The 26,148-nt window shown below is 42.0% G+C and overlaps 1 protein-coding gene across 1 annotated transcript in view; it reads left to right on the top strand.

The window, feature by feature from the left end:
• Positions 1 to 12,930, top strand: part of LOC306992397 (NXPE family member 3-like) — a 73,413-nt gene extending 60,483 nt beyond the window's left edge. Inside the window, exons 4-9 of the mRNA XM_079601226.1 lie at positions 5,944 to 6,315; positions 6,475 to 6,890; positions 6,977 to 7,047; positions 7,999 to 8,202; positions 8,720 to 9,060; positions 12,100 to 12,930. Coding sequence (XP_079457352.1) covers positions 5,944 to 6,315; positions 6,475 to 6,890; positions 6,977 to 7,047; positions 7,999 to 8,202; positions 8,720 to 9,060; positions 12,100 to 12,297 — 1,602 coding nt within the window. The 3' untranslated portion in view covers positions 12,298 to 12,930. The remainder of the gene's footprint in view (positions 1 to 5,943; positions 6,316 to 6,474; positions 6,891 to 6,976; positions 7,048 to 7,998; positions 8,203 to 8,719; positions 9,061 to 12,099) is intronic.
• Positions 12,931 to 26,148: the final 13,218 nt, after the last annotated feature.

Below are 26,148 nucleotides of genomic sequence, written 5' to 3'. Positions count from 1 at the left end.
TTCGGCAGGCGGCTACTTCGGTCATTCCCGTTGGTGAGCGTATGAGGGTTACAGTGCGGAATGTCTCGTGTGGTGAAACATCCTCGCGAGCTTCCCACTCCTCTAGCAGCTCGCTGCCAGTGGCGCTTCCGGGGGAACCTCCGGGGCCGTCCCGCACGGTTCCGGTTGTTTCCTTTGGAGCGCCCCCGGAGGACCAGATGTCTATCGCGGCATCGGAGGAGGTGCAATCATCTTCGGGTGAGGAGTCAGCGGCTCCACCCCCTTCGGGTGCGGTGGCTGCGGCTGACGCTGATCCCGAGGTGGTTGCTATGCTCGAAAGGGCGGCCGCGAATGTGGGACTCGAGTGGAACCCTCCGCCCGGGCCCTCGCATTCGCGGCTTGATGATTGGCCTGCTGCGGTACGTGCGGATGCCCCGCGTACCGCTCCAGTGCCCTTCTTCCCTGAAGTGCATGAGGAGTTGAGGAAGTCCTGGTCGGCGCCTCTGGCGTACCGGCGGGGGCCTCCTCGCCCCTCCCTCTTCACCACCCTTGAAGGCGGGGCGGCGCACGGGTACGAGGGAATCCCCACGGTGGAGCGGTCTATCGCGATGCAGCTGTGTCCGAAGACCGCTTCCACCTGGCGGGGTGCCCCTTCACTCCCCTCCCGCGCCTGTAGGTTCTCCTCGGGTCTAACCGGGGAGGCCTATAAGGCGTGTGGAGACGCCGCCTCCGCCCTGCATGCCATGGCTCTGCTTCAGGTCCACCAGGCCAAAGCACTCCATGACCTGCAGGGGGGTGGTCCCGACCCAGCCTTGCTGCAGGAGCTGCGTGCGGCGACCAACTTCGCTCTACGGGCGACGAAGGTTACCGCACGTTCGCTGGGTCGAGCGATGTCCACGCTTGTGGTCCAGGAGCGCCACCTGTGGCTTACCCTGGCGGATATGCGGGAAGCCGAGAGGAACAAACTTCTCGACTTCCCCGTATCCCCAGGGGGCCTCTTCGGCGAGGCGGTGGATAACTTGGCCCAAGAGTTTTCTGCCGCCCAGAAGCAGTCGGAAGCTATGCGGCATGTCCTGCACAGGAGGAAAGCCGCTGCTGGCCCAACTCCTGTTGCTGCACAGCCTCCGGCCGCTCGTCGCCGAGGTCGTCCTCCTGCGGCCGCTCCCCCTCCAGGCCAGCAGCCTCAGCCTGGGGGACGGAGGTCGGGCCGTAAGAGGGCGACCCAGCCCGCTCCGACGCCACCTGCCCCTCCCAGGAAGAAGAGAGGTGGACGTCGTTCCTGAAGCGGGCGACCTGGGACTGGATGCTGCTGCTCTTCGGGAGGCGGTCCCTATTCGCCTCCTTCCCCCGGGGGAGGGCCGGGTGGAGAATTCTTTGTTTGTTTGTGTTCCGCCACTGACACAGTCAGTGGTACCCACTTCCTCAATAAAAGAGCAGTTTCCGTATCCTTTTCCAGGTCACCCACGGCCGAGACTGTCGGGCACGCAGTCTCCCCCGTGCGAGAGGGTCGCAGCGGCGGCGCGTGTCGTCTCAGTGCGACACGGCCCCCGCTCCCCTCTCCCCAGCCTGCGGGTAGCGGCCTCGCGGATCCCTCCGCGTCGCCCCGGCCCACGGCTGGCCACGGAGGCGCAGAGACGGGGTTGCGAGGAGTCAGGGCCTCGTTCCTCGTCTCTCCCCCTCCCCTCGCCACGGGGCGGCCCGCAGCAGAGGGTACACGAAGAACCCTCTCTGCCGTCTGCCCCCCGGTGTGGACAGGTAGGTGTCAGTACCTGCGCCCAGACCCCGCTCGCGGTCGCCACGTCGTCGCTGGAGCCGGGTCCCTGTCCCCCGCCCTGCTGCCCCTCCGCGGGTACGCCGGTGGTTCGGGTGGGTCTACTCGCTCGGTTCCTGGAGGCCTGGCTAGCGCTTCCAGCTCCGTCCCGGTGGATCCTCCGCACCATTCGGCTCGGCTACGCAATTCAGTTTGCCCGCCGGCCTCCCAGGTACAGGGGCATTCTCTTCACCCGTGTGCGGTCAGAGGATGCCCCTGTCCTGCGGAAAGAGATCGATGTCCTGCTGGCGAAGGACGCGATCGAGCCGGTCCCTCCTGCCGAGATGAGGTCCGGGTTTTACAGCCCCTACTTCATTGTACCCAAGAAAAGCGGTGGGTTACGACCGATCCTGGACCTGCGTTCCTTGAATCGGGCCCTGCACAAACTCCCCTTCAAGATGCTCACGCAGAAGCGCATTTTCGAATGCATCCGTCCCCGGGATTGGTTTGCAACAATCGACCTGAAGGACGCTTACTTTCACGTCTCGATACTTCCTCGACACAGACCGTTCCTGCGGTTTGCGTTCGAGGGTCGAGCGTATCAGTACAGAGTCCTACCCTTCGGGCTGGCCCTGTCCCCCCGTGTCTTCACGAAAGTCGCGGAGGCGGTCATTGCTCCCATGAGAGAGCAAGGCGTTCGCATCCTCAATTACCTCGACGACTGGCTCATTATAGCTCACTCTCGGGATGTTCTGTGCGAACACAGGGACATGGTGCTCCGGCATCTCAGTCAGTTGGGTCTTCAGGTCAACTGGGACAAGAGCAAACTCTGCCCCACGCAGAGGATCTCTTATCTCGGTATGGAGCTGGACTCGGTCGCCCAGACTGCGCGCCTCACAGAGGAGCGCGTCCAGTCAGTGCTCACCTGCCTCAGGTCTTTTCGAGGCAGGACAGCGGTTCCACTGAAACAATTTCAGAGGCTCCTGGGGCATATGGCGGCCGCAGCGGCGATTACACCGCTCGGCCTGTTACATATGAGACCGCTACAGCGCTGGCTTCACGATCGAGTCCCCAGGTGGGCGTGGCAGAGTGGCACGTTCCGGGTCCAAGTGACCCCGCACTGCCGCCAAACCTTCTCCCCGTGGTCGGACCCTGCGTTCCTTCGGGCTGGAGTGCCCCTGATCCAGGTTTCCAGGCATGCTGTGGTTTTCACAGATGCCTCGGCCACGGGGTGGGGGGCCACGTACAAAGGGCATGCAGTCTCGGGTCTGTGGACGGGGCCCCAGCTGCATTGGCACATCAACTGCCTGGAGTTGCAAGCAGTACGTCTGGCTTTGTGTCGCCTCGTAGGGGTTCTCAGACACAAGCACGTACTGGTCCGTACGGACAACACTGCGACCGTTGCGTACATCAACCGTCAAGGTGGTCTACGCTCCCGTCGTATGTCGCGACTCGCCTCCCACCTCCTCCTATGGAGTCAGAAGCATCTGAGGTCGCTTCATGCCGCTTACGTGCCGGGGGCTCTCAACCGTGTGGCCGACGAGCTTTCACGGTTCACCCCCCTGCCCGGAGAATGGCGACTCCATCCCCAGGTGGTCCAGCTGATTTGGAGTGTCTTCGGAGCGGCACAGGTCGACCTGTTCGCCTCTCCGGACACGACCCATTGCCAGTGGTTTTACTCCCTGTCCGAGGGGACCCTCGGCACGGACGCCCTGGCTCACAGCTGGCCCCGGGGCCTACGCAAATATGCGTTCCCCCCAGTGAGCCTTCTTGCGCAGACTCTGTGCAAGGTCAGGGAGGAAGAGCAGCAGGTCTTGCTAGTGGCGCCGTACTGGCCCACCAGGACTTGGTTCCCAGAACTCATGCTCCTCTCGACAGCCCCTCCTTGGCCGATTCCTCTGAGGAAGGATCTACTTTCTCAGAGACGGGGCACTCTACGGCACCCGCGTCCAGACCTCTGGAAACTCCATGTCTGGTCCCTGGACGGGACGCGGAGGTTCTGAGTGGACTGCCACAGGCAGTGGTAGACACTATCGCTTCCGCTAGAGCCCCCTCTACGAGGCGCCTCTATGCGTTGAAGTGGAACCTGTTCGTCGCTTGGTGCTCCTCCCGTCAGGAGGACCCCCGAACTTGCCCGATCGGCGTTGTGCTTTCTTTCCTGCAAGATGGGTTGGAGCGTAGGCTGTCCCCTTCAACCCTCAAAGTGTATGTCGCTGCTATTGCGGCGCATCACGATGCAGTTGACGGTAAGTCGGTGGGAAAGCACGACCTGGTCATCAGATTCCTGAAGGGTGCTAGGAGGTTAAACCCTCCTCGCCCTGTACACTCTGTACCCCCTTGGGACTTGACTCTGGTACTGAGAGCTCTCCAGAGTCCTCCCTTTGAGCCTTTGCTGACAGTAGAGCTTGATATCCTGTCTATTAAGACAGCGCTCCTGTTAGCATTGGCTTCTCTTAAGAGGGTCGGGGATCTGCAAGCATTTTCGGTCGACGAATCGTGCCTAGAGTTCGGGCCGGGCCTGTCCCACGTAACACTGAGACCCCGCCCCGGATATGTGCCCAAGGTTCCTACCACTCCGTTTAGAGATCAGGTAGTGAACCTGCAAGCGCTGCCCCAGGAGGAGGCAGACCCAGCCCTAGCTTTTCTCTGTCCCGTCCGCTCCTTGCGGTGTTACGTTGACAGAACGCAAAGCTTCAGGACCTCAGACCAGCTCCTTGTCTGTTACGGAGGCCGGCAGAAGGGGAAGGCCGTCTCCAAGCAGAGGTTAGCCCACTGGATAGTGGATGCCATCACCCGAGCCTATGAGGCTCAGGGTGAGCCTTGTCCCCCCACGTTGCGCGCTCACTCAACTAGAGGTGTTGCCGCTTCCTGGGCGTTGGCTCAAGGCGCCTCGCTGACAGACATTTGTAGAGCTGGGGGCTGGGCGACACCTAACACGTTTGCTAGGTTCTATAACCTCCGTGTGGAACCGGTTTCCTCCCGGGTTCTGGCTTCGTCCAGTGGGTCGAGGGAATAGGTTGTGATGGCTTGCTGCGCCACTCTGTAATCAGATAAGTGCGTCTCTTCCGCTCCGCTGGCCCCTAAGTGGTAACCTCGTTGAGCTCCTCCATCACCCCCCCGGCGCCCGGCGTAGCGGACCGCCCGGCGCCAGGTTTGCTCCTCTAGCTAGAGTCGTAGCAGACTGGGTGTTCAGTGGTCTTGTGTACCGGTTTTTGCCACGTGCAGTCCAGCCGTGTCTTCCCCGACGGACTCGCGCCGTCGTCCTTGTTGTATGCGCTCCCAATTCCAATGGTTGGGACCATCTCAGGGACTCCATATGTTCACTATGTGAATTCATATGAGTATTCCAGGCCAGATCAGGCATCCTGGTTTTCCGTAGTGTGCCTCCCCCCCCCCCCCGGGGGTTGAGGCACGCTTCCCAGTGTTATCCAATGTCCTCTGTGTGGGTCTTGCGGAACAGCAGTGGATTCCTAGCAGCTCCCGAAATTTATTGAAAAAACTGCTGTAGGGCGGCTTAGCTGGGCACTGGAAGGGGCCAGCACCATGGCGTTTTATTAGGGATCCCAATTCGTCAGGGGAACCCGACGTACGTCGGAGTTCCCTGGACGAAAGGGAACGTCTCGGTTACGTATGTAACCCTCGTTCCCTGAGTACAGGGAACGGAGACGTACGTCCCTTTGCCATGTGGCTGCACCTTCGCAGGGGCCGTTACTTCGGCTCCTCAGCGAAAAGCGATGATGCAATGTTTACTTCCGGCTTTTATACCCGCGCTGACGGGCGGGTCCGCGGAATGCAAATGTTGCATGCCAATGTTCATTGGCTTTTTGTTTAGTTCTCGAAGGTAATAGGCTCCCTAGCGTGATCCCAATTCGTCAGGGGAACCCGACGTACGTCTCCGTTCCCTGTACTCAGGGAACGAGGGTTACATACGTAACCGAGACGATTTCAGAATATAATAATATTCTAAATGTGTTTTTAAAAGAAAATGAAGGTGTATGTTATATAGGCTTGTTCTTGAAAATGTGCAAAAAATGTGTTAAACACTCAGCCAGGTGAGAAAAAGTAACCTAACCCATTTCTTTAAAAAAAAAAGTAACTAAGTGACATAATTAATATGGTAATGTATTGCTTAAAAGTAACTTTTCCCAACACTGTTGGTTTGTGATACAACGCTAACAGTTTAAATATAATTTTATTTCCTGGTCATCTTTCAGACTTTATGGAGATTCCTGGAGAGTGGTCATCAGATACGACAATTCCAGCCCCCCATTCATAGACATGTTAAAGGAAAACAGATTACAACAAATTCCTCATCTGTGATTTCCATTCATGACATGGGAATCAGTGAAGAGGAGTGGGATAGGCTACAGAAAGCTCTGGACTGGCCCGGTCCAGATCAAAAAATCACTCCGCTGAATCAGAGCACAAGCCCAGTCCACTCAACTTTCTCTATTGTGGGACTCAAGGAGAGTTACAAACTGGGAGAAAATATCTCTGTTACCATCACAGCCAGAGACCACAACAAGAACCTGAAAAGATATGGAGGAGATTTTTTCAAAGCAAAACTATTCAATTCAAAACTAAAGGTGTGTATGACATTGAGTTTGATTATCTGAGTTTCATTTTCCTGTTAATGGTTGATTTACAACATTTTATAAATTAAAGTTTTATATGCTTTAAATTTGGATTTACCTACAGACATTAGTTTTCTGCATTACACTTAACCTTCTCTGTTCTTCTTGAAGGCGAGTGTGTACGGGGAGGTTGTGGATCACCGTAATGGGACTTATTCTGTAGCTCTTCTTCTGCCCTGGGAAGGTCAGGCACAAGTGTATGTACGTCTAGAGCACTCCAGTGAGGTTGTGCAGATTCTTAAAAAATACAGGGAGTCCTCATTCCCACGCAGCCACTATAATGGCCACTTTGAAGGGCCAGGACCCAATAAAAAAAGGATCCGTGAAGTAGTAGAATGTAATCTTAAGTGGGGTGCAGATGGAAGTTGGAGTAAAGGCAACTGCTGCTGTGAGTATAAGGATGTAAAAACAGGGACGGTGTGGCAGTGTGAAAGACCAAAGAAACTTTCTTGTGACAATCTGGTTCATCACTCATACAGAGGTTTGGAAACCCCATTAAATCCTTCTGAGAAGCAAATTTTCACAAAGTAAGTGGGAAAGGATTCAAAATTAATTACAGAGGAATTGTAAAACTAGAAAAACTGCGGAAGATAATTTTTTTTTCTCTATACAGGAAATTAACAAATGTTGCTATTACTGGAGACACACACATCATAAATGTCCTTGCCAACACTACAGGCATCGGTATGTTCATATACATTGCTATGCATAAGTTTAGACACCCATGCTAAAGTTGCCTAAAAAGAGGAATAAAAAATCATCTTTTGGAAATTAATCTTAACGCCTTAGTTAAAAAAATTAGGGATATCTCCACATCATCACATACACCATACCTAGAGATTGGCATGGTTTTATTTCAGTTAGCCTAATAGCTGGTTTGATTTGCATTGAGAGATGATCTTATGGAAAGTACCCCATGCTGATCTCTAGGTATGGTGAAGGGTGTGTGATGATGTGCGGCTATTTTAATTCCAAGGGCCAAGGGAACTTTATCAGGATGCATAGTATGCTGGATCCATGAAATGGCCTTTAAAAATAAAAGTCTGCCTGGCTCTACGGGAATTTAACATAGGGTCCTGACTTATGCGCCCTGTATTTTAAGGAAGAATATTTATTTATTTATGATACATTATTGTGGTGAACAGAACGAGGTCGAGGGACGTGAGAGAACGGCGCGAGGCCGGTGGCGTGATTGATGATGAACGACACCTGTGAGACGACCCGGTCTAGATCTTCACTGTCGTCGCTCCTCCTTTATGCTTCCGCTCCTCCGTGAGAGATACGAGACCGGTGCGTCTCAGAGGTGTCGTTCATCATTAATCACGCCACCAGTCTTGCGCCGCTCTCTCACGTCCCTTGACCTCGTCCTGTTTGCCACAATTATTCATTCCTAAAGAAAATTGGTGTCCTTAAAAGGTTGGATTTTTCCTCATTTTTTAAATTGAGGTTAAGATCAATTTCCAATAGATAATTTTTTTTATTCCTGTTTTTTGGAAACTTTAGCATGGGTGTCTAAACTTATGCATAGCACTGTATCAGGACCGATATAATATGAAATCAATTGTAGTTGCAAGAGAATTAAGAATTTGCATAATTACGGCACAGTCTCTTCAGGTTAATGTTTCTTTGCTTTAGGCACAATGGAGAGATGCAGATCTGGCATGACGACACCAGTTCCTGCAGGCTTTTATCTGAAAGATGTCTGGAAATCTTTTGTCTGCAACACCCAACAGTTCAATTCTGCACAAATGGGAAATTGTCTTAAAAACAAGATCGTCTACTTGATGGGCGACTCCACCACAAGGCAGTGGTTTGAGTATTTAGAAAGAAAAGTACCAGGCAAGTTGTTCATAAATTACATAGATGGGAGGGGGGCGGGGATTATTTAAAACAAATATATTTTGTTATTTAAGACTTGATGTCATAAAAGTAATATAACTGAAATATACAGAACAAATATTTGGATACTTCATCAACAAATGTATGAATGTCTTGCCATTACACCAAAATATTAAACCAAGTTTGTTTTTAAAGACTTAAATAGGTTACACTTAAAAATGATAATTGTTTACTCATTGCTACATGTAATTGCCAAAATTCATAAAGAATTTGTTTGCATCTAATGCAATGACATTCAGACATGCAAATGAGTCAGTGCATCTTGAAGGGATAGTTCACTACTCATCACCATTCAAGTTGAGTAAATTATGACAGAATTATACATTTTAAGTGTACTATTCCTTAAGTGCCCATATTTCTAGGGGGGTGCTGTGTACAATAAAAATCAGCTTTGCAACGTTGTTTAAGAAATAAATAAAGCAATGAGTCTAATTTAAGTTTTACTTATCTTATTTAGGAATAAAAAGAATGGACCTCCACACTCCTCGTGCCGGTGGACCCCTGATGGCTGTAGAGTTGAAAAATAATATCATTGTTCACTGGAGGCCACACGGTGTTCCTTTGAGATTTTCTAAAATGCCCATTACCGACGTGCATTATATCAGCAATGATATTGATGAAATAGCTGGTGGTCCTCATGCAGTCGTTGTCTTCACATTCTTTGCCCACCGGGTTTTTCACCCATTAACATTTTACGTGCATGAAGTCACCAAAATCCGTCAGTCTGTTGTTGCACTGTTGCGTCGTGCACCAGAGACTACCGTCATCATCAAGTCTGGAAACACTGCAGGATTAAAGGTACAATTGTTCATTTTCCAATCATACTCCATTTTCAATCCCTTTTCTGTCTTGTATTCGTAATATGGTACATTGTCCTGCTGTCTTTATATTTAAAGTCTAGAAAGTGACACAAATAGCCTATGCATGTGCTGAGGTGACACTTCTTTTTCCAATTCATGCTAAATTCCATCCCTTAAAGATGTAATTCAGACATATCATGTCATTACAAACCTGCATAATTGTCTTCCATGGTTTTGCAGAATGTATACTTATTTATTGTTTTACTATGAAAGTGGATGGGTACCAGAGTACAAGCAAAGTAGTCTATATGACTCAAGTATGGCTGTTTTCGACTAAGGATTTTCATAGTCGAATCTGATTCGTTAGATTTTTCCGTAGTCGACGGACAGTCTAAATTTTTTTCTTTTTTTTTTAGATAGCAGCTAGATTTTTTCCATTTCAAACAAAAGAGCTAAAAAAAAAAAAAAAAAAAAACATGGTGTGTAACAAATACCTTTTATTCATTTAAAGCCAGATGAACAAAACATATCACACATCAAACATCAGAAAAGTTCACATAAAATAGGAACACATTGGCTTCAAAAACAACAACGTGCCAAAACATGCCTTTATCTCTCACTTAGGAACCTATTTCTTGGCTTTTAATTCACAGTTCACTCTCGGGAATCCGAATCGGGATAAAATAAATAAATAAAATTAAACTTAGCGCAACAGCCTGGCACTAGTGCAAAATGTCATAAACATTTTTTAAAAATACAATAAGCCTGCCTGAATAAATAAAAACAATTACACAACAACGAAAATAAACATAGGCCTAATATAAGTCATAATCGAATGGGCTTCAGAAAGTGTATGCAGCAAAAAAGAAAAAGAAAAAGGAAAGGATGTCTTCGTTGCTGAGACGCTTCGTGCGCAGCCTTCAGCTTGCACTTAAATTTATTTCGGTCATCTTTAACCTTCTCGAAATACTCCCACACTTTTGATGATTTTTTAGAAGCCATTGTGAGCCAATAAATCCGTAAATGCTAACAAATGCGGTCCGGACGTTAGGCATGTAGTGTGCTGCTGCTCATTGGTTACATAACACTCAGCGCCGCCGCTCCCACCACGCGCATCACCACGCGCTGTGCCCAAGAGCTGAGGGGGCACCAAAAAAATATCCTAATGAAAAATCTATAATTATAATGCTGATATTATTTCAGTATAGAAATACAGACATCCCAAAGGAAGTTCCGGGAGTCTCCCGCCTATTGATAGCGGCTCACTGATGCCCGCGAATTAGTTAAAGGGGTCATGACATGAGAAACCAAATTTGCCTTGATCTTTTGGTATCTAAGAGGTCTTTGTACCATTAAAACGTCCTGCAAGTTTCATAGCTTAAGACGTCCTCCCCATTATAAACGAATAATTTATTTAATCAAGCTCTATACAGCTCGTTCTGGATCCATGGTAAGAAGTGACGTCACGGTGCGAAGTGACGTACCAGCGTTTGCATATGACCGCCTCCCCAGCACAAGACAACTACGCTTTAAGCGCAAGATAACTACGCTCATTTCGTATCGTTGTTGCGCCCGCCCGCACACTGCGCGCCTCAAGCCTTGTTTATACTCGACGCGTCCGCACGAGCGCGAAGGTGCGGGCGGCAAAAATGACGTCATTGCGGTGTGGGCGGTCGCGCGCGCTGGGTGCACAAAGGCCCATTTCGCCTGGCGGTGTGCACGGCAGATTTTGTAACAACGCGCGCGGCTCCGCATCCGAAGATGAACGACTTCGAGCCGAATCTGGCCGAGCACGAACTTCTCATCACACCAGCACCCAGTTTGCGTGTCTAAATTAGTTGCTTACATTCAAAAAATTAGCATACAATAGCATAAAAAGCCTTTTTAATGAACATAAAGGTCCATGGTTAATACAAATGTACACGAAAGTTAATGAAATGTTTAGTGAAATTAGAAAATATTTAAGAGATCGTTAATTTATTTGTATACGTACATGTATTCCCATATAGGCTAGACTACATATTTTGTTCTAATGTCACAAGTAATAATCTCACGGTTTACTGGGTTGTACACGATTATTTTTGTATTGGTGGTATAACTAAAATAAACATTGTCACGTGTTTATATTTCTTCTTCTCACCGATTGCTGATGGTTGAGATAGGACAATTACTCGAGTCGCCCCCTGTAGTTTCAAAGAATAGTACAACGGCGAGCGCGTCAAGTATAAACGCCTCGACCGTTTGGAGAGGAGCGCGCGCAGTCAGCGGAGACTCGCGCTCGTGCGGACGCGTCGAGTATAAACAAGGCTTCACAAGTGTTCAGTCGACGGACAGCGAGTGGACGATGCCACGCAGATGTGCTGTTTCTGGCTGTGGACAAACAACATCTTTGAATACGCTGCGAAAGATCCAGTCGTCAGGGAAAAATGGATGCACTTTATTTTTTGCGGACGTCCCAGTCACGGCAGTGTTAATTTAAGCCTTTGTTCTATAACGTTACATTTTAAGGATGACTGTTTTGAGAAAAAATCCCAATATGATGCTGGCTTTGCTAGAAAACTGTTGCTCAAAGATAAGTCCGTGCCGACTATTCTGGGCTCAACAACGACGACGCAAACTTACTTTTTATCACTGGCTAATATAAACACATTTGTATAAGAGAATCTTGGAAATATGTCGCCTTTCTAGTAGGCCTACATGTGATAGAAAATTAAAAATGTTGCCTTTATCAATGCTGCATCTTCAAAGATGGCCTGTAGTTTTTTTGTTCAATAATAGAGACTAGTATAGAGCTCAGCATAAAATATGAGAACACTAATATAAAAAATGTGATAAATTAATAATTTTATTTTTAATGAACTATTCCTTGTTTTCCCCCTATTAGATAGGCATACAAGGTCAAAGTAAAATGTCAGTTATAACAGGCGACAGACAAATATTTAGGTAACCTACTCAGCACTGTTTCTGGTAGAATATGCAAACAATGTAGTTTGTCTAAACCAAGTGTATTGTCTGTTATTGATCTGTGTGTTCACAGGATATTGTTCAAAGTGATTGGTATGCAATGCAGCTGAATACAGTGATGCAGGAGATGTTCCGAGATATTGATGGAGTAATCTACTTCGATGTCTGGCAGATGACGTCCTGTCACTATCTACCTGAAAATATTCACCCAGCTCCTCTTATCATTGCTAATGAAGTCGACATGTTGCTTTCATATATCTGTCCTGTCTGACACAATAGAATAATATTGACCTTACTTTGTTATAATATACCAAGGAATGTATGTACCTACAAAAATGAGCATCTGTAAGAAATTTCTGGTACGTTAAAACTTACCAAGCTTAGCACCTGTTTAAAGGAGTCATAACCTACAGTTAACGATTTGCTTGTATTTTTACAGTACAGTACTGGCAGCACGGTTGCCAGCAAGTTACTGTATTTCGATTTACAGTAATTGTACTGTAATTCACTTTACAGTACACAATATCAGTACTGTAAAATACAAAACAGTAATTTACTGTATTTTTACAGTATTTTGTAATTTAGTCTGCTTCTGCTGTAATTTTACGGTATTGTACTGTAATATCTATATTGATACATTACTGCTAAATATTATTATATTACTAATAATGATAATATTATAATTATATATGTAGTTATTACAGTATATAAATCTATAGGTAATAATATTATAATGCAACTCCAGAATAACTGCGAATCAAAAGACAATCCAAACAATGTTCTTGTAAAAACAAATTTTTTATTAATCAATTACAATCCTGAAAATGAAAGAACACAATGTTATTTACCTACAATGTTTTATTCTGAAAACAACCTTATGTCAATAAACTCCATGAATGACTTCACTCCATTCTTAATGGTACAATTTATATATTGCTGTTTGTACATATTAATCGAGTATATGTATGTGCAGTGAATACAAATACTTACAGCTGTGTGTGTGTGTGTGTGAGTGAGAGTGCAAGTGATTGTAGCTGTACAAACGTCTGTGTGTGTGTGTGTGTGTGTGTGTGTGTGCAGGTGAGTGTAGCTGTACAAACGTCTGTACAGTATGTGTATGTTTGAGAGTGTATGATTATGTTTGTGTGTCAGTGAATGTGTGAGTGAGTGAGTGTGTGTTTGATTGTGAATATCAGTGTGTAGCGGTACAAACATCTCTGAGTATGTATATGTGTGTGAGAGTATGTGTGAGTGTGAATGAGTATGTATATGTGTGAGTGTGTGAGTATGTGTCTGTGAGAGTGTCTGAGTTTGTCTAAGTGAGTGTACGTGTAAGTGAGTATGTATGCGAGTGTGTGCCTGTGTGTATGAGTGTGAATATTAATATGTAAGTGTGTGTGTGTGTGCAGGTGAGTGTAGCTGTACAAACGTCTGTGTATGTACAGTATATGTGTGTGATTATGTTTGTGTGTCTGTGAATGTATGAGTGATTGAGTGGGTGTTTGATTGTGAATATCAGTGTACAAACATCTGTGAGTATGTGTATGTGTGTGAGAGTCATTTAAAATGTCCATATAACGTTTGGCGCAAGATTATTTAAACATTTAAAAAACATTTTAATAACAGATGAATTTATAAAATTTTCAAAACTCAACAAACTGTATTTTTGTAAAATGCTACAGTGTATCTGGTTGGTTTCTTATCCAAAATGTTTAGTGTTTGTTTATATAGGGATCTAACAGGTTTAATAGTCAGTTGAGAAACCTGACTCCAGACAGTCACACAGTAAGATAAGTGTGAAAAAATCATTGCATGCATGTATAACTTGGCTGCTTTCAAGGATATATATGGTCTAATCATGTAAAAACAATTCAGATTTGTTTTGATTGTTCTACATAGTTTCTTAACATGCATATCAAATTTCAAATGAGAGTCTAAAATAACACCTAAATATGTAAAATTATTAACTGTTTCAATTTCCTTTTGATTGATCTTAATTATAAAACCACTCAGTTCCTTCTTTCTGATTGAAAAACACATTGAGACAGTTTTTGTACAATTCAGGGTCAAATAACTGTTCTGTAACCACTGTGACACACCAATCATTTCATTTGTTAATATTTCTGCGGCTAAACTTGGAGTCTTTGCAGATACATAAATGACTGTGTCATCTGCATATAACTGACATTTTGTTTGCTTACAACAGTTTGGAAAATCATTAACATATAAGGAAAACAACAATGGGCCCAAAATTGACCCTTGAGGAAGACCCATATTATTATTTCGTAAAGCTGATCTTGAATTAGTCATTTTAACACACTGATCTCGGGATTCTAAATATGATCTAAACCAATTCATTGCCTGCTGAGTGAAGTTAAATGCATTTAATTTGTGTAAGAGAATTTCATGATTCACAGTATCAAATGCCTTTTTGAGATCTAAAAACACTGCACCTACTACATTACCTTTATCTAAAGATTCCTTAATAAATTCTGTGAGATAGCAGTTTGCCATTTCCGTTGAATACTTAGGCCTAAAACCAAACTGTTTAGAATAAAGTAAATCATGTTTTTCTAAATAATTGATAAGTTGTTCAGCTACCAATTTTTCCAGAATTTTTGAAATTGCAGGAATAATAGAAATTGGTCTATAATTCTAAACCTCATCAGCTGATCCTGCTTTGAAAATTGGAGTTACAATACTAGTTTTCCAATTTGAAGGGAATTTATTTTCTCTAATTGATAAATTTATCAGATTTACCAAGGGCTTTATCAAACAAGCACTATATGTTTTTTACGAATGCAGTATACATTCCAAATATATATTTAGCCCTTGAATTATTCAATTGATTAATAATTTGAAGTATCTTATGTTCATCAACCTCAGAAATATGAAAGGATGAGGGTGTGCCATTTATTACTTTTTGAGGTAGTTGTATACAGTGGCGTAGACAGGGGAGGGGCCATGGGGGCACTGGCCCCTCCTGAAAACTGATTGGCCCCCCAGTGTGCCCCCACCAGTGATGCGCGGGTCAATGTATAAACAACCCGCACCAGACCGACGTTTTCAACTAACCCGCCCGCAACTCGGACCGCAAAAAAAAAGAAAGAAAATATTGTACCCGACCCGCTTCCTGACTCGCGTTTTTTTTAAGTAGCTAGTAAATGCTTATCGTAGCGTCATTAGGCCATAGACGGAGGAACTAGGGGTGCGCATTTTTCTGAATGCTGTATGATATAGGCTAGCCTAGTGTTTTGTAATAAAGGCTTGATTTATTCATTTATTTCGTTTCATTTTATTAACAATTAAGATGCTGCATGTGTTTATCCAGTCTAATCGACTTGTGCGTCTCTCCCCGGACTTTCCCAACAAAAATCCCCCCGCCCCCCTCTCAGCAAATAGCCTATAATAAACTGACATTACTGAGCTATATGCGTTTAAAAGTAGCCTAAAATGGCACAATGGCATTGCTCAGTTCAACGTGTTGGGAAATCGGGCATTTTGTCCCGCGTCAGCTTTTATTCAAAAGTTAATAACGCGCTCAACATTCAAAAGGTAAATAAGGATTTCCCTCTTTCATCTCTGCAGACTGCTCGTGCGTCATCCTCGCGCAGTTATTCAGCCAATAAAGTGAAGTAGACCTATGTATTTCATAGAACATTGTGTCTAGGCCTACTATATAAATGACAAATGTTTAATTGGCATCTTTATTTCAAACGACCCGACCGACCGCGACCCGAATATCATTAAAAATATTTTTGGATGACTCGTAACCGCGGGTGACCGCATGAGTCATGACGCGGAACAACATGGGTAACGTTAGAGGAGAATCTACGAATATTGTTTGTTGGGTAAACACCAGAAACATAAACCTATTATAAGCCACATTATACATGAACTACATCCACTGTATTTTAGTCTGTAGGACAGTGGTTTTGTTGTTGTTGTTTTTGTTTATTTGTTTGGTCAGTATTACAGTTGTGAGGCTAAAATAGAGTTGTATGTAATTTCTATATCTTGATGTTTACTTTTCTTGTTGTACAACAAGATATTGTAGTTTTGTTTTGCTATGCTGTGTGGCACAATCAGGCGAATCGTGTGTCAAACAAAGTTAATGAAATGAGTCTCAAATTTGGTGTGTAGTGTGTACTGTGTTTTCACAGAAGTGACAAAACGTCCTTTGATGACATCCAGAAACATTCTCAAAAAAAAAAATCATAAATAAATAAAAATGCATGATTAACCCTTGTGCATTGTTCAAATTATCATCCTTTCGTTATGTTCGTGGCTGAAAACAGCCCCAACAGCACATAAGGGTTAAATAGCTAAATAAATAATTAATACTAAAATAACACTGGATTAATTAAGCCATTCTAAACTGTTTCTAGAATTCACATATTTTACGTTAAACTAAAGCTACCTTTTTTGAAAAAGTAGCTATCTAACAAAGTAGCCTATTGATATATGATATTTTACAATCAATATGCTCAAGACTAATTAGCCTTCCTCTACATAAGTAGATTTGGTCTATTCATCAATGCAAATTTATTGCAACTGCTGATATGCTAATTGAATAGGATGTGGGAAAAAAAGATTTATTATATAAAATTTTATTACAGTTATATGAATTCATTAATTGTGTTTATTATATGAATGATTCATATAATTATGCATTTATATAAATAAGGCTATTCTATTATTATTTGTGAGTTGCACACTAATACATTGGATTATTTTATTTATTACAGTTTTTCTTTCACTTTTGTAAAGTGAAAAGTTAATATAAATTGTATTTTATTGTTTTGATTTAGAGCAGTGAATAACTGCTATTAAAGGGCACCTATTATGGAATTTTGAAATTTACCTTTCATGTAGTGTGTAACATAGATCTAAGTGAACAAAAACATCCTGCAAAGTTTGAAATATGAAAGTGCACCGTATATAAAGTTATTGTCTTTCAAAAGTAAGAGTCGACTCTGAGTCATTTTTATGAATCGTTAGAAGACCGAAGCTTTTTCTCTGACTAGATGACGTCAACTTGTCAAGTTATTTGAATACGATACGCCCACTTATTGCGCTCCAAGGCCAGCAGGGAAAATATCATGGCGACGAGACGCTGTGTTCTGAAGTGCGGCTCAAAAGCAAACTTTTTTCATCTGCCCAAGGAGGAGCATTTGAAGACTAAGTGGCTACAATTCACTATACCACAGAAGTATAGTCCGAGCCTTGTGCTTTGTTTGCGTCATTTTGAAGACGATTGCTTTTTAAATGCAATCAAACTTGGATTCGCGAGCCGGCTGATATTGAAGGAAGGTTCAGTTCCAAGTGTATTTGCATCAGCTTCCTCCTCCGTATCACAACCTGTAAGTGTTATTAATAATTTTTGCTTTTATATTTTATGTAGCATGCTTAATAATTATTTTGTTTGTTGTGTAAGCACCGTTTAGCTTCTAGGTCTTCAATGACAATTGTATTGAGATATGTGAATTGTTTGTCGTTGTTTTCGGAGTTGTCTAAAGAATAGAGTAATAACTGTAACGTAACTGCATTTTTTTTTTTTGTAAAAACGTGATGTTTATGCATCGGGCTAACGCAAACAAAGACTGATTGTGCTTTTACAATATGAACTCTGGGCTATGCTCGCTAACATAACATTAAATTATTTATCTTATTTTTCGTTTTTTACTACAAACTATAAAGCAGTGGACTATAATCATTATTATAATACAATTTAATTGATAAAAGCATCATTGTACTCCATGTTAAAAATAAGTATTATCTCTGTAAACACTGCTGGGTCATCTGACCAATCGCAGATTAGCGTTGCGCAAAGGAGGGGTTTGAAAAACGAGTCGTTAAACGAATCATTTGGGAGTCGGTGAGCAAATCAGGTAAAAATAAATGCATATTATACGAAAACAAAAGTGTTTTTTGTCATTGCATGCATGTACAACTGTTGTTGGGGACTCCCTAAACAACATTAGGAACATTTTAAATGTCATAATAGGTGCCCTTTAAAAGATAATAGGGTATCACTGTTTATTGCTGATTTTAAAGCTTACTGAACTTGAAATGATTTGGATATCTACAGTTCTACATAAATACACAACATAAGAATGGCCCCTCTGTAATAATTGTGGCCCCTCTTGTGCCCCCCAGTTGAAAAAATCCTAGAATCGCCCCTGGTTGTATAGTTTTAAAACGCATAGCAAGCTCTTCCACAGACTGAGTAAAATATCTGTTAAATTAATCGGCAATTTCAGTGCTGTCATTACTTAATCTACCATTTATGTTCAGCTCCACTAAAGGTTTTCTTTGTGTACCCTCTCTTTTAGAAAGTTTATTTATACACTTCCAAAGAGATGAGCTATTTCCTCCAGATTCTGTAATCAGTTGCTCAAAATATGCACTTTTTGCCTTCCTCATATCACATACTTTATTTCTTAATGATTTAAAATGTATAATATCTGTCTGCGTTTTTGTAAGCAATGACTTTTTCAAAGATGTATCTCTCTTTTTCATTAGTTGAAAGATATCTGAATCTAACCATGGTAGAGATGCATTTTGTCTACATTTTAGCGGTTGTGTGTATTTTTGAATAGTTTTTTCAATAGTTCTCATCACAGTTTCACTGTTTTTGTCCAATTCACCAATTTGTAATACATCATCCCAATTTATGTTTTTCATATCATTTTCAAATTTTAACATTTTGCTCTGAGGAATACCTACTTTTTCTGATTTAAAGATTTGATGAAAATTATTCTGCAAATGTTTCTTTGTTAATTTCCTAACAACCAGGATCATGTTATGGTCAGACAAACCTGTCAGAAGATTATATGTTTTTATTACCTGTTCAGGTTTATTTGTAAATACCAAATCAATAAGAGTTTTACTTGTTTTTGTTATTCTTGTTGGTCCTTTTATTAACTGGTTAAATTTGTGTTTTGCTATAATTGATTTCAGTTTTTGCTTACTATGTTTGTCTGACCAATTTATGTTAAAATCTCCAAATATAACAGTTTCAATACGCCCATTTAAAAACTTCAACATTTCCTCTAAATTATTATAAAAAGACATATCATATGAAGGTGGATTATACAAGATCACAAGATTAAAATTCATTTTTGGGGACAATATAACATTTAACGCCAAACATTCTAATCCAGCAATATCTACACTGATCCCCATAATGGTAATGTCAAATGAAACAAAACAACATCTAAACCTCTGTTAATTCTCAATAGGAGACGTATGAAAAAATGAATTAAGTCAATCTGGTTAATAATAAGTGAAGCTGGTAATGCTATTTTTTAGAGTTGTTTAATCCTTCTCTGCTGAGATCTTCAGAGATTTCATGTCTTCTGTGGCTGAAGTAAGTTCTAGTTCTTGTGTTTCAATTTTGTATCTTCTTGTTGTTCCTTTGTCAATGTCTTTGTCAGGTGTTCATCACTAATGCTCAATCATCAGTTAATTAATCACTGAATTATATAATTAACTTCAACACTCATGGACGCGGGAACTAGGGGTGCTGCAGGTGCTGCAGCACCCCCTGTTGGCGCTGCAGCACCCCCTTTGGCAAACTGTGATGACAATAAAATGATAGCTTATAAATATTTCTGGTTGTTGTTTCTGTTCCACGACATTTTGTATGTCACGTTTGGTGTGTGGGATGAAGAGATTGATCATTTTAGTTGTTATTTAATTAAAAATTATTTAATTTATCTTCAGTGTGTAGTATTAGCCAATCAGATGTGCCTTGACGCGCCTACGCAGCACGCACACTCACGGCCCACACACAAGTTGCGCAACTGCTACGAGCAGGACAAGCTACTGTAGTTCCCGCCGGCGAACTTCCCGGTACCTTTGGTGTACCGAAATCATCGTAAGGTAGAGACACGGTGTCTTACGGCGGTGATCCACTTGTCCGTGCAACACTTCTGTCGCGCTGCACTCCACTATATTCCTATGGGTGACGTCAAGCGACTTTGACGCGCTCGCAAAGCATTCCGGGAAGGCGGCGCTTCATTTGAAAAAATGCCGCGCGTCAAAAAGCTGGCCGATGCCCATCTTTATGCAAATGAATTCCGTTGAACGCGAGGCGTCTATCCAATAGAAGCACGCACATGGAGACGGAGGGAAGTCTCTCGCGGGTCCTTTGTTTTTGACTGGCCGCTTGCTCAAAACCACGCCCATAGCGGTAAACTAGAAGAACGCCCATCAACGTTCACATGTGGGCCTCCCACGTTGCGACACCACACGACATTCGTGTCGGACAAGTGGATCAGTACCGTTACATCTCTGCGTCTTTTTCCTGCCGCCATGCAGGCCCAGATTTAGGCTATATAAAGGATCGTTAAGCGTTTAAGAATGTCCCTCGGATAAGACAGATTTGCATAGTCTGTTACTTTGTGGCACTTAGGCCTTTTTTTGGCCGTTATGCGGTTTATGAACACTTAATCTACTTGTGGTTGTTTTAAAATAAACATTCCTGCGCGACAGAAATCCATGTCCGCGCCATAGACAGTATATAAAGGTCCGCGCGCGTCTGTGCATGTTTCTTAGCGACCGCAGCGCGCGCACATCTGAGCACACCGAAACGCTATTGAGCTATGAAAACATGACGAAACAAAAGTTTGTACATAATACAAATAAACGTATTTTTATTCATTATTTGCTTCTATTGTATTCCAATTTGTTGGCCTTCAAACTTAAAATGCACATATGTAGGTCCGAGAAATCCAAAATTTCTCGGGGGAGCATGCCCCCGAACGACCCACCCTGTTTTATAAACAAACGCCCCTGCCTGCAGAACTGTATAGCACGGGGAATAAACTGTACTATCTTTGATTGTGTGTCAGTATCCCCACCCCGCCGCCAGCACCCCCTGTCGAAAATGACTTCCCGCGCGCCTGTCAACACTGCTTCAGTGTTACTCCAACACCCTGTAGTGTGGACATACAAGTGTTCATTTAAAACTGAATATTTTGCAGTGGGGTTTAAAGGGTTAAATGTGTCAATAAAACCAAAAAAACAGAGTGAAGTGTAATTTAACGGTAATCAACTGTAAATTAATTTACGGCATAAAACTGTAGAAAAACAGCATTTTACTGGCAACCCAGCTGCCAGTAGATTACCGTAAAATCAAGGAAAAACAGCAATATTCTGTAAAATGTAACAGTCAGATTTACTATACAAAATAAGTTAATTTCACTGAAATATTAGTAAAAGTTCATAGAAAAAAGTTATGCGAAGTCAATAACTGATAAAGAGAATAAATATTAAACTGAAGTGTTTTATGTGTTTTGCACAAGATGATACAGGAGATATCTTTTAGTTTAATTAATAAATTTTGTGGGTCACCATTGTGCTGGAGAGCAGAGTCTGTGCTTCAGTCAAACGTGAGCAGAGAAACTCTGATGTTATGCTGCCCGTTGCTTTATTTAAACGCAGTAACTATAGTTGCTGATGCAGTGACAATCTCGTTGCTAAATACTTTAGCACATACATGTGTGCTACTGTTCGCTAAATGCGAATTGCAAAGATTCTAGTTAATGTCATGTTTTTAATTCATTCACGATTACACATTGGATGTTTGCAGTATTATACTAAGACACATTCATTTTCAGTGGACTCAAAGTAAGTTCACAATACTATCAGTATAAATACTCGTTTTTAAACTTGAACTGTTTGAGCAATCGGTTTCCCAAATGATATGAGTTACCTTCCATTGTTTTTTACAGTAACATACTGTAAAAAAGGAGAGCTGTATAATAACGGTAGAGGGCTGTAAATTAACAGTACTTTGCTGGCAGTACTTTTACTGTTATTTTACAGCGCAATTTTTTACAGTGTACTGTATAAAGCAGACCGTCACGGAATTTGGTCATTTTTTTAAATGAATAAATCAAAAGTAGGGCTGTACAATTAATCAAATCTCGATGGACTAGTCTGTGAATATTAAACCTCAAAGAGACTGCTGTTTTTCTATGCGTCTCGGGGAACGAGCGCTTAATGTGTGCTCTACTACTACACACACACACACACACACTGAAGCAGGTGTGATGCTCGTGGTGTTTGCAGCGTTTCACTGTATGACGAAATGATGTAGGCTACACGTGAACTTCATCGCAGAGCTGTTATGAGAGTCATTTCATTTGATAAAACTATCGTCATTTACGATAACCTGTCAAAATAAAAGTACGGTATAACTTAACAGAAATATATTACTAATGCACAGTAGAGTATACTTCAAGTAGGCCTAATAATAATAATAATAATAGTTTATTCAAACAAACAGAAACTCAAATGTCTACAACCCATCAAAAAAAAAGTTCGGTCTAACTCAAATAAATTATAAAAAAAGAGCACAGTAAAATTTACTTAAAAAAATAATAGCCTACTAATGAAATCTATTAAAAGGTTATTTTAAAAAGGAAAATCAAGTTTCAACAAGTTTTTACACATGTTTTAATTTAAACAGTAAACTTGCCAAACCAATAACACCATTTTTTTTAAACGCCATTTCTAAAAAGTAAATTTGTATTTGTGCCTATAATGTTTACTTTTTTTTTTTTTCATTGTCAGCTGATAAAACCTGTGATTCAGGGACCATATTAATATAACATCTAAGGCTAAATGTAGCTCTTAACTGGCTGAGTTAGAAGGGCGATTAACACTAAACAGTAGAAAATCAGTCCAGTCTTCCCAGCTGTAAATGTCATTGGCTGTTAAAGCTTCAATCGGCAGGTCTGGCAGATTGAGTGGACTTAGCCAAAGTTTTGAATGTTTACAACTCTCATGCCCCTCCCCCACTACCACCGAGCACCCTCCCATCGAGTTTGTGCTCGTCAGTGCATGTGCACCAGATTTTCTGTGAACGCGCGCCCGTCTCTTCAGCATCGATCAACACCATGGAGTACTTACCAGGTTTTCTTTTCCTTGGTTGTTTTGGACCTCCTAACTCTGGTTGTTAACCGAGGAATTGGAAGCTTGTTAGTAGATTTTCTCTCCGCCATCACGCTTCGTACAATCCAACACACCTGCGAACTTCAGGCGTGTGCATGTGATATTGTAACGTGTGTGAGGGGGGAGGGGGGATCTGTGGCGTGTGCACTAACTGTGATTGACAGACATATCTCACACGCCCCTGTGCTGACTGGACCAGAAGAACCAGGAGCACTGGATTTTTGCAAAACAAATTACAGGCTAAACCTGGCTGATTTATGTTGTTCTGTCGGAGCATAGCTTCGGTTTCAGTGAATATGATAAAAAACATTTTGCCGATGGCAGCTTTAAAGTCTTGTATCAACATGTCAATTTATTATAAGCAACACATGTCATGATGATACACTTAGTCTTTCATAATGAGCTCAATTACATGTCATTGCATACGCATTAGTGAGGAGGCGGGAGGGTCACAGTATACTCACTACAAAAATCAAGACTACACCACTGGTCCAGACTGTGTCCAACAGTATCAAGGAGACATAGGGCCATTGAAGAACGAATGTTGCCAATATATCTCAATATAAGCCCACAAACATTTTTGGGGTGAGACTGTGTTACACTAGCTTATGATTTGAATCAGCATGGGAAAACATACATAATAGGCTATGCCTTATAAACTACATAATAAAAAAAGTATTGACCTACAAGCCATGGTAAACTACCATATTGTCACCTTCCTAAAATAATTGCATTTGCATTGCAAAAATTTCATTTTTTTTCAGGTTTCTCAGAAAACACAAAAAACTGAAACAGCCACTCTTTCACTCTTACTACATGGGTAGAATTGCATGATCTATTACAGGCAAGCCTATACAGTATTGTATTGGTACACAATTATTACAAAAAGGTATGCAATATATGTTCTTGCTAAATTGCTCCCAAATGTAAGATTGTTGTATCATAATAGTAGAATACCCATTATTTATATAATACTTATAGTATAAATAATGTTTTTATTCTCCTGGTTGTTACCCCTTTATTCCCCAAACTTTACATATTGTTTCCTTATACTTACATGCAAGTACTTTATAGGTACACTATAATTATCGAAAGTTACGCTGTAAATTCGTCTTAATTACGCAGTGCTTTCCAGGCTGTAATCTAAAGCATTACCGTTATTGTTTATTACTTGACCCACAATTTAAGAGATTTAACTACGATCCGTGCTTCACTTCGCATGTCGCTAGCAAGTCAATTCACAAGTTCTAGCTATTTGCACCAATCTTCTATCCTACTATAATGCCATTCAGTGAACAATATCTGATAGTATATTTTACTAAATACTTTACCTTAAAGCAGTTTGACTGAGCACAAAATCAGCTTCTTTACTTAATTGCGTCTAACCTTGTTCACAACGAGCAAGCTTTTTTCACAGTCTGTAATGACGCGTCTCTCTATTTTTTCAATATTTTTAAAAGTTGTGATAATGCTGTTGTGGCATTTTTCTTTTGCTATTTGAGCAAATGAAAACACACAAAAAAATATATATTTAAAGGGCACCTATTATGGGATTTTGAAATTTACCTTTCATGTAGTGTGTAACATAGATCTAAGTGAACAAAACCATCCTGCAAAGTTTGAAATATGAAAGTGCACCGTATATAAAGTTATTGTCTTTCAAAAGTAAGAGTCGACTCTGAGTCATATTTATGATTTGTTAGAAGACCGAAGCTTTTTCTCTGACTAGATGACGTCAACTTGTCAAGTTATTTGAATACGATATGCCCACTTATTGCGCTCCAAGGCCGGCAGGGAAAACATCATGGCGACGATACGCTGTGTTCTGAAGTGCGACTCAAAAGCCAACTTTTTTCTTCTGCCCAAGGAGGAGCATTTGAAGACTAAGTGGCTTGTGCTTTGTTCGCGCCATTTTGAAGACGATTGCTTTACCAACTTAAATGCAATCAAACTTGGATTCGCGAGCCGGCTGATATTGAAGGAAGGTTCAGTTCCAAGTGTATTTGCATCAGCTTCCTCCTCCGTATCACAACCTGTAAGTGTTATTCATAATTGTTGCTTTTATGTTTTATGTAGCATGCTTAATAATTATTTAGTTTGTTGTGTAAGCACCGTTTAGCTTCTAGGTCTTCAATGACAATTGTATTGAGATATGTGAAGTGTTTGTCATTGTTTTCGGAGTTGTCTTAAAGAATAGAATAATACCTCGTAGTAACGTAACTGCATTTCTTTTTTTTTTTTTTTTTTTAAACGTTATGTTTATGCATCGGGCTAATGCAAAGAAAGACTGATTGTGCTTTTACAATATGAACTCTGGGCTATGCTCGCAAACATAACATTAAATTCTTTATCTTATTTTTAGTTTTTTACTACAAACTACAAAGCAGTGGACTATAATCATTATTATAACACAATTTAATTGATAAAAGCATCATTGTACTCCGTGTTAAACAATAAGTATTATCTCTGTAAACACTGCTGGGTCATCTGACCAATCAACGCAGATTAGCGTCGCGTAAAGGAGGGGTTTGGGAAAATGAGTCGTTGAACGATTCATTTGGGAGTCGGTGAGCAAATCAGGTAAAAATAAATGCATATTATACGACAACAAAAGTGTTTTTTGTCATTGCATGCACGTAAAACTGTTGTTGGGGACTCCCAAAACAACATTAGGAACATTTTAAATGTCATAATAGGTGCCCTTTAATATAGTCTCTCATTCACTGCTATAGAAGTTTACCCAACTATGACGACTTCCACTTCTGAGAAACCCGGAAATGTAAACGGGGTCAATAGCATGTGTCACGTCACGTGATTTTCGTGCATCATAGCCAAAAACTGTGATAGGCAATTTGGTAGTCCTATTCCATTTTTTTAAATGTATATGGTCTTATTAAGCCTGGGGCTGAAAGTTAATATATGCTAAATAAAATGATATATTTATAAGTATTTGAAATACAAATTACAGTCCCTCAAAGGTTTTTTTTTTTTTTTTTTTTTGAGGAAAATACAAATGACAAAATACTCAAAAGTAAAATATGCAATTGAAATAATGTCCAGGTAATATTCAACCCCTGACAAGCCAGCGTGGTCATCATCTTCTGAAATGCCACAGGCGCTGAAGCCAATCTATAAGGAACACGACAAGAACGGAACA

The sequence above is a fragment of the Phoxinus phoxinus genome (assembly GCF_949152265.1).
Source record: "Phoxinus phoxinus genome assembly, chromosome: 24".
NCBI lineage: Eukaryota > Metazoa > Chordata > Actinopteri > Cypriniformes > Leuciscidae > Phoxinus > Phoxinus phoxinus.
This window is presented reverse-complemented; position numbering and strand designations above follow the sequence as displayed.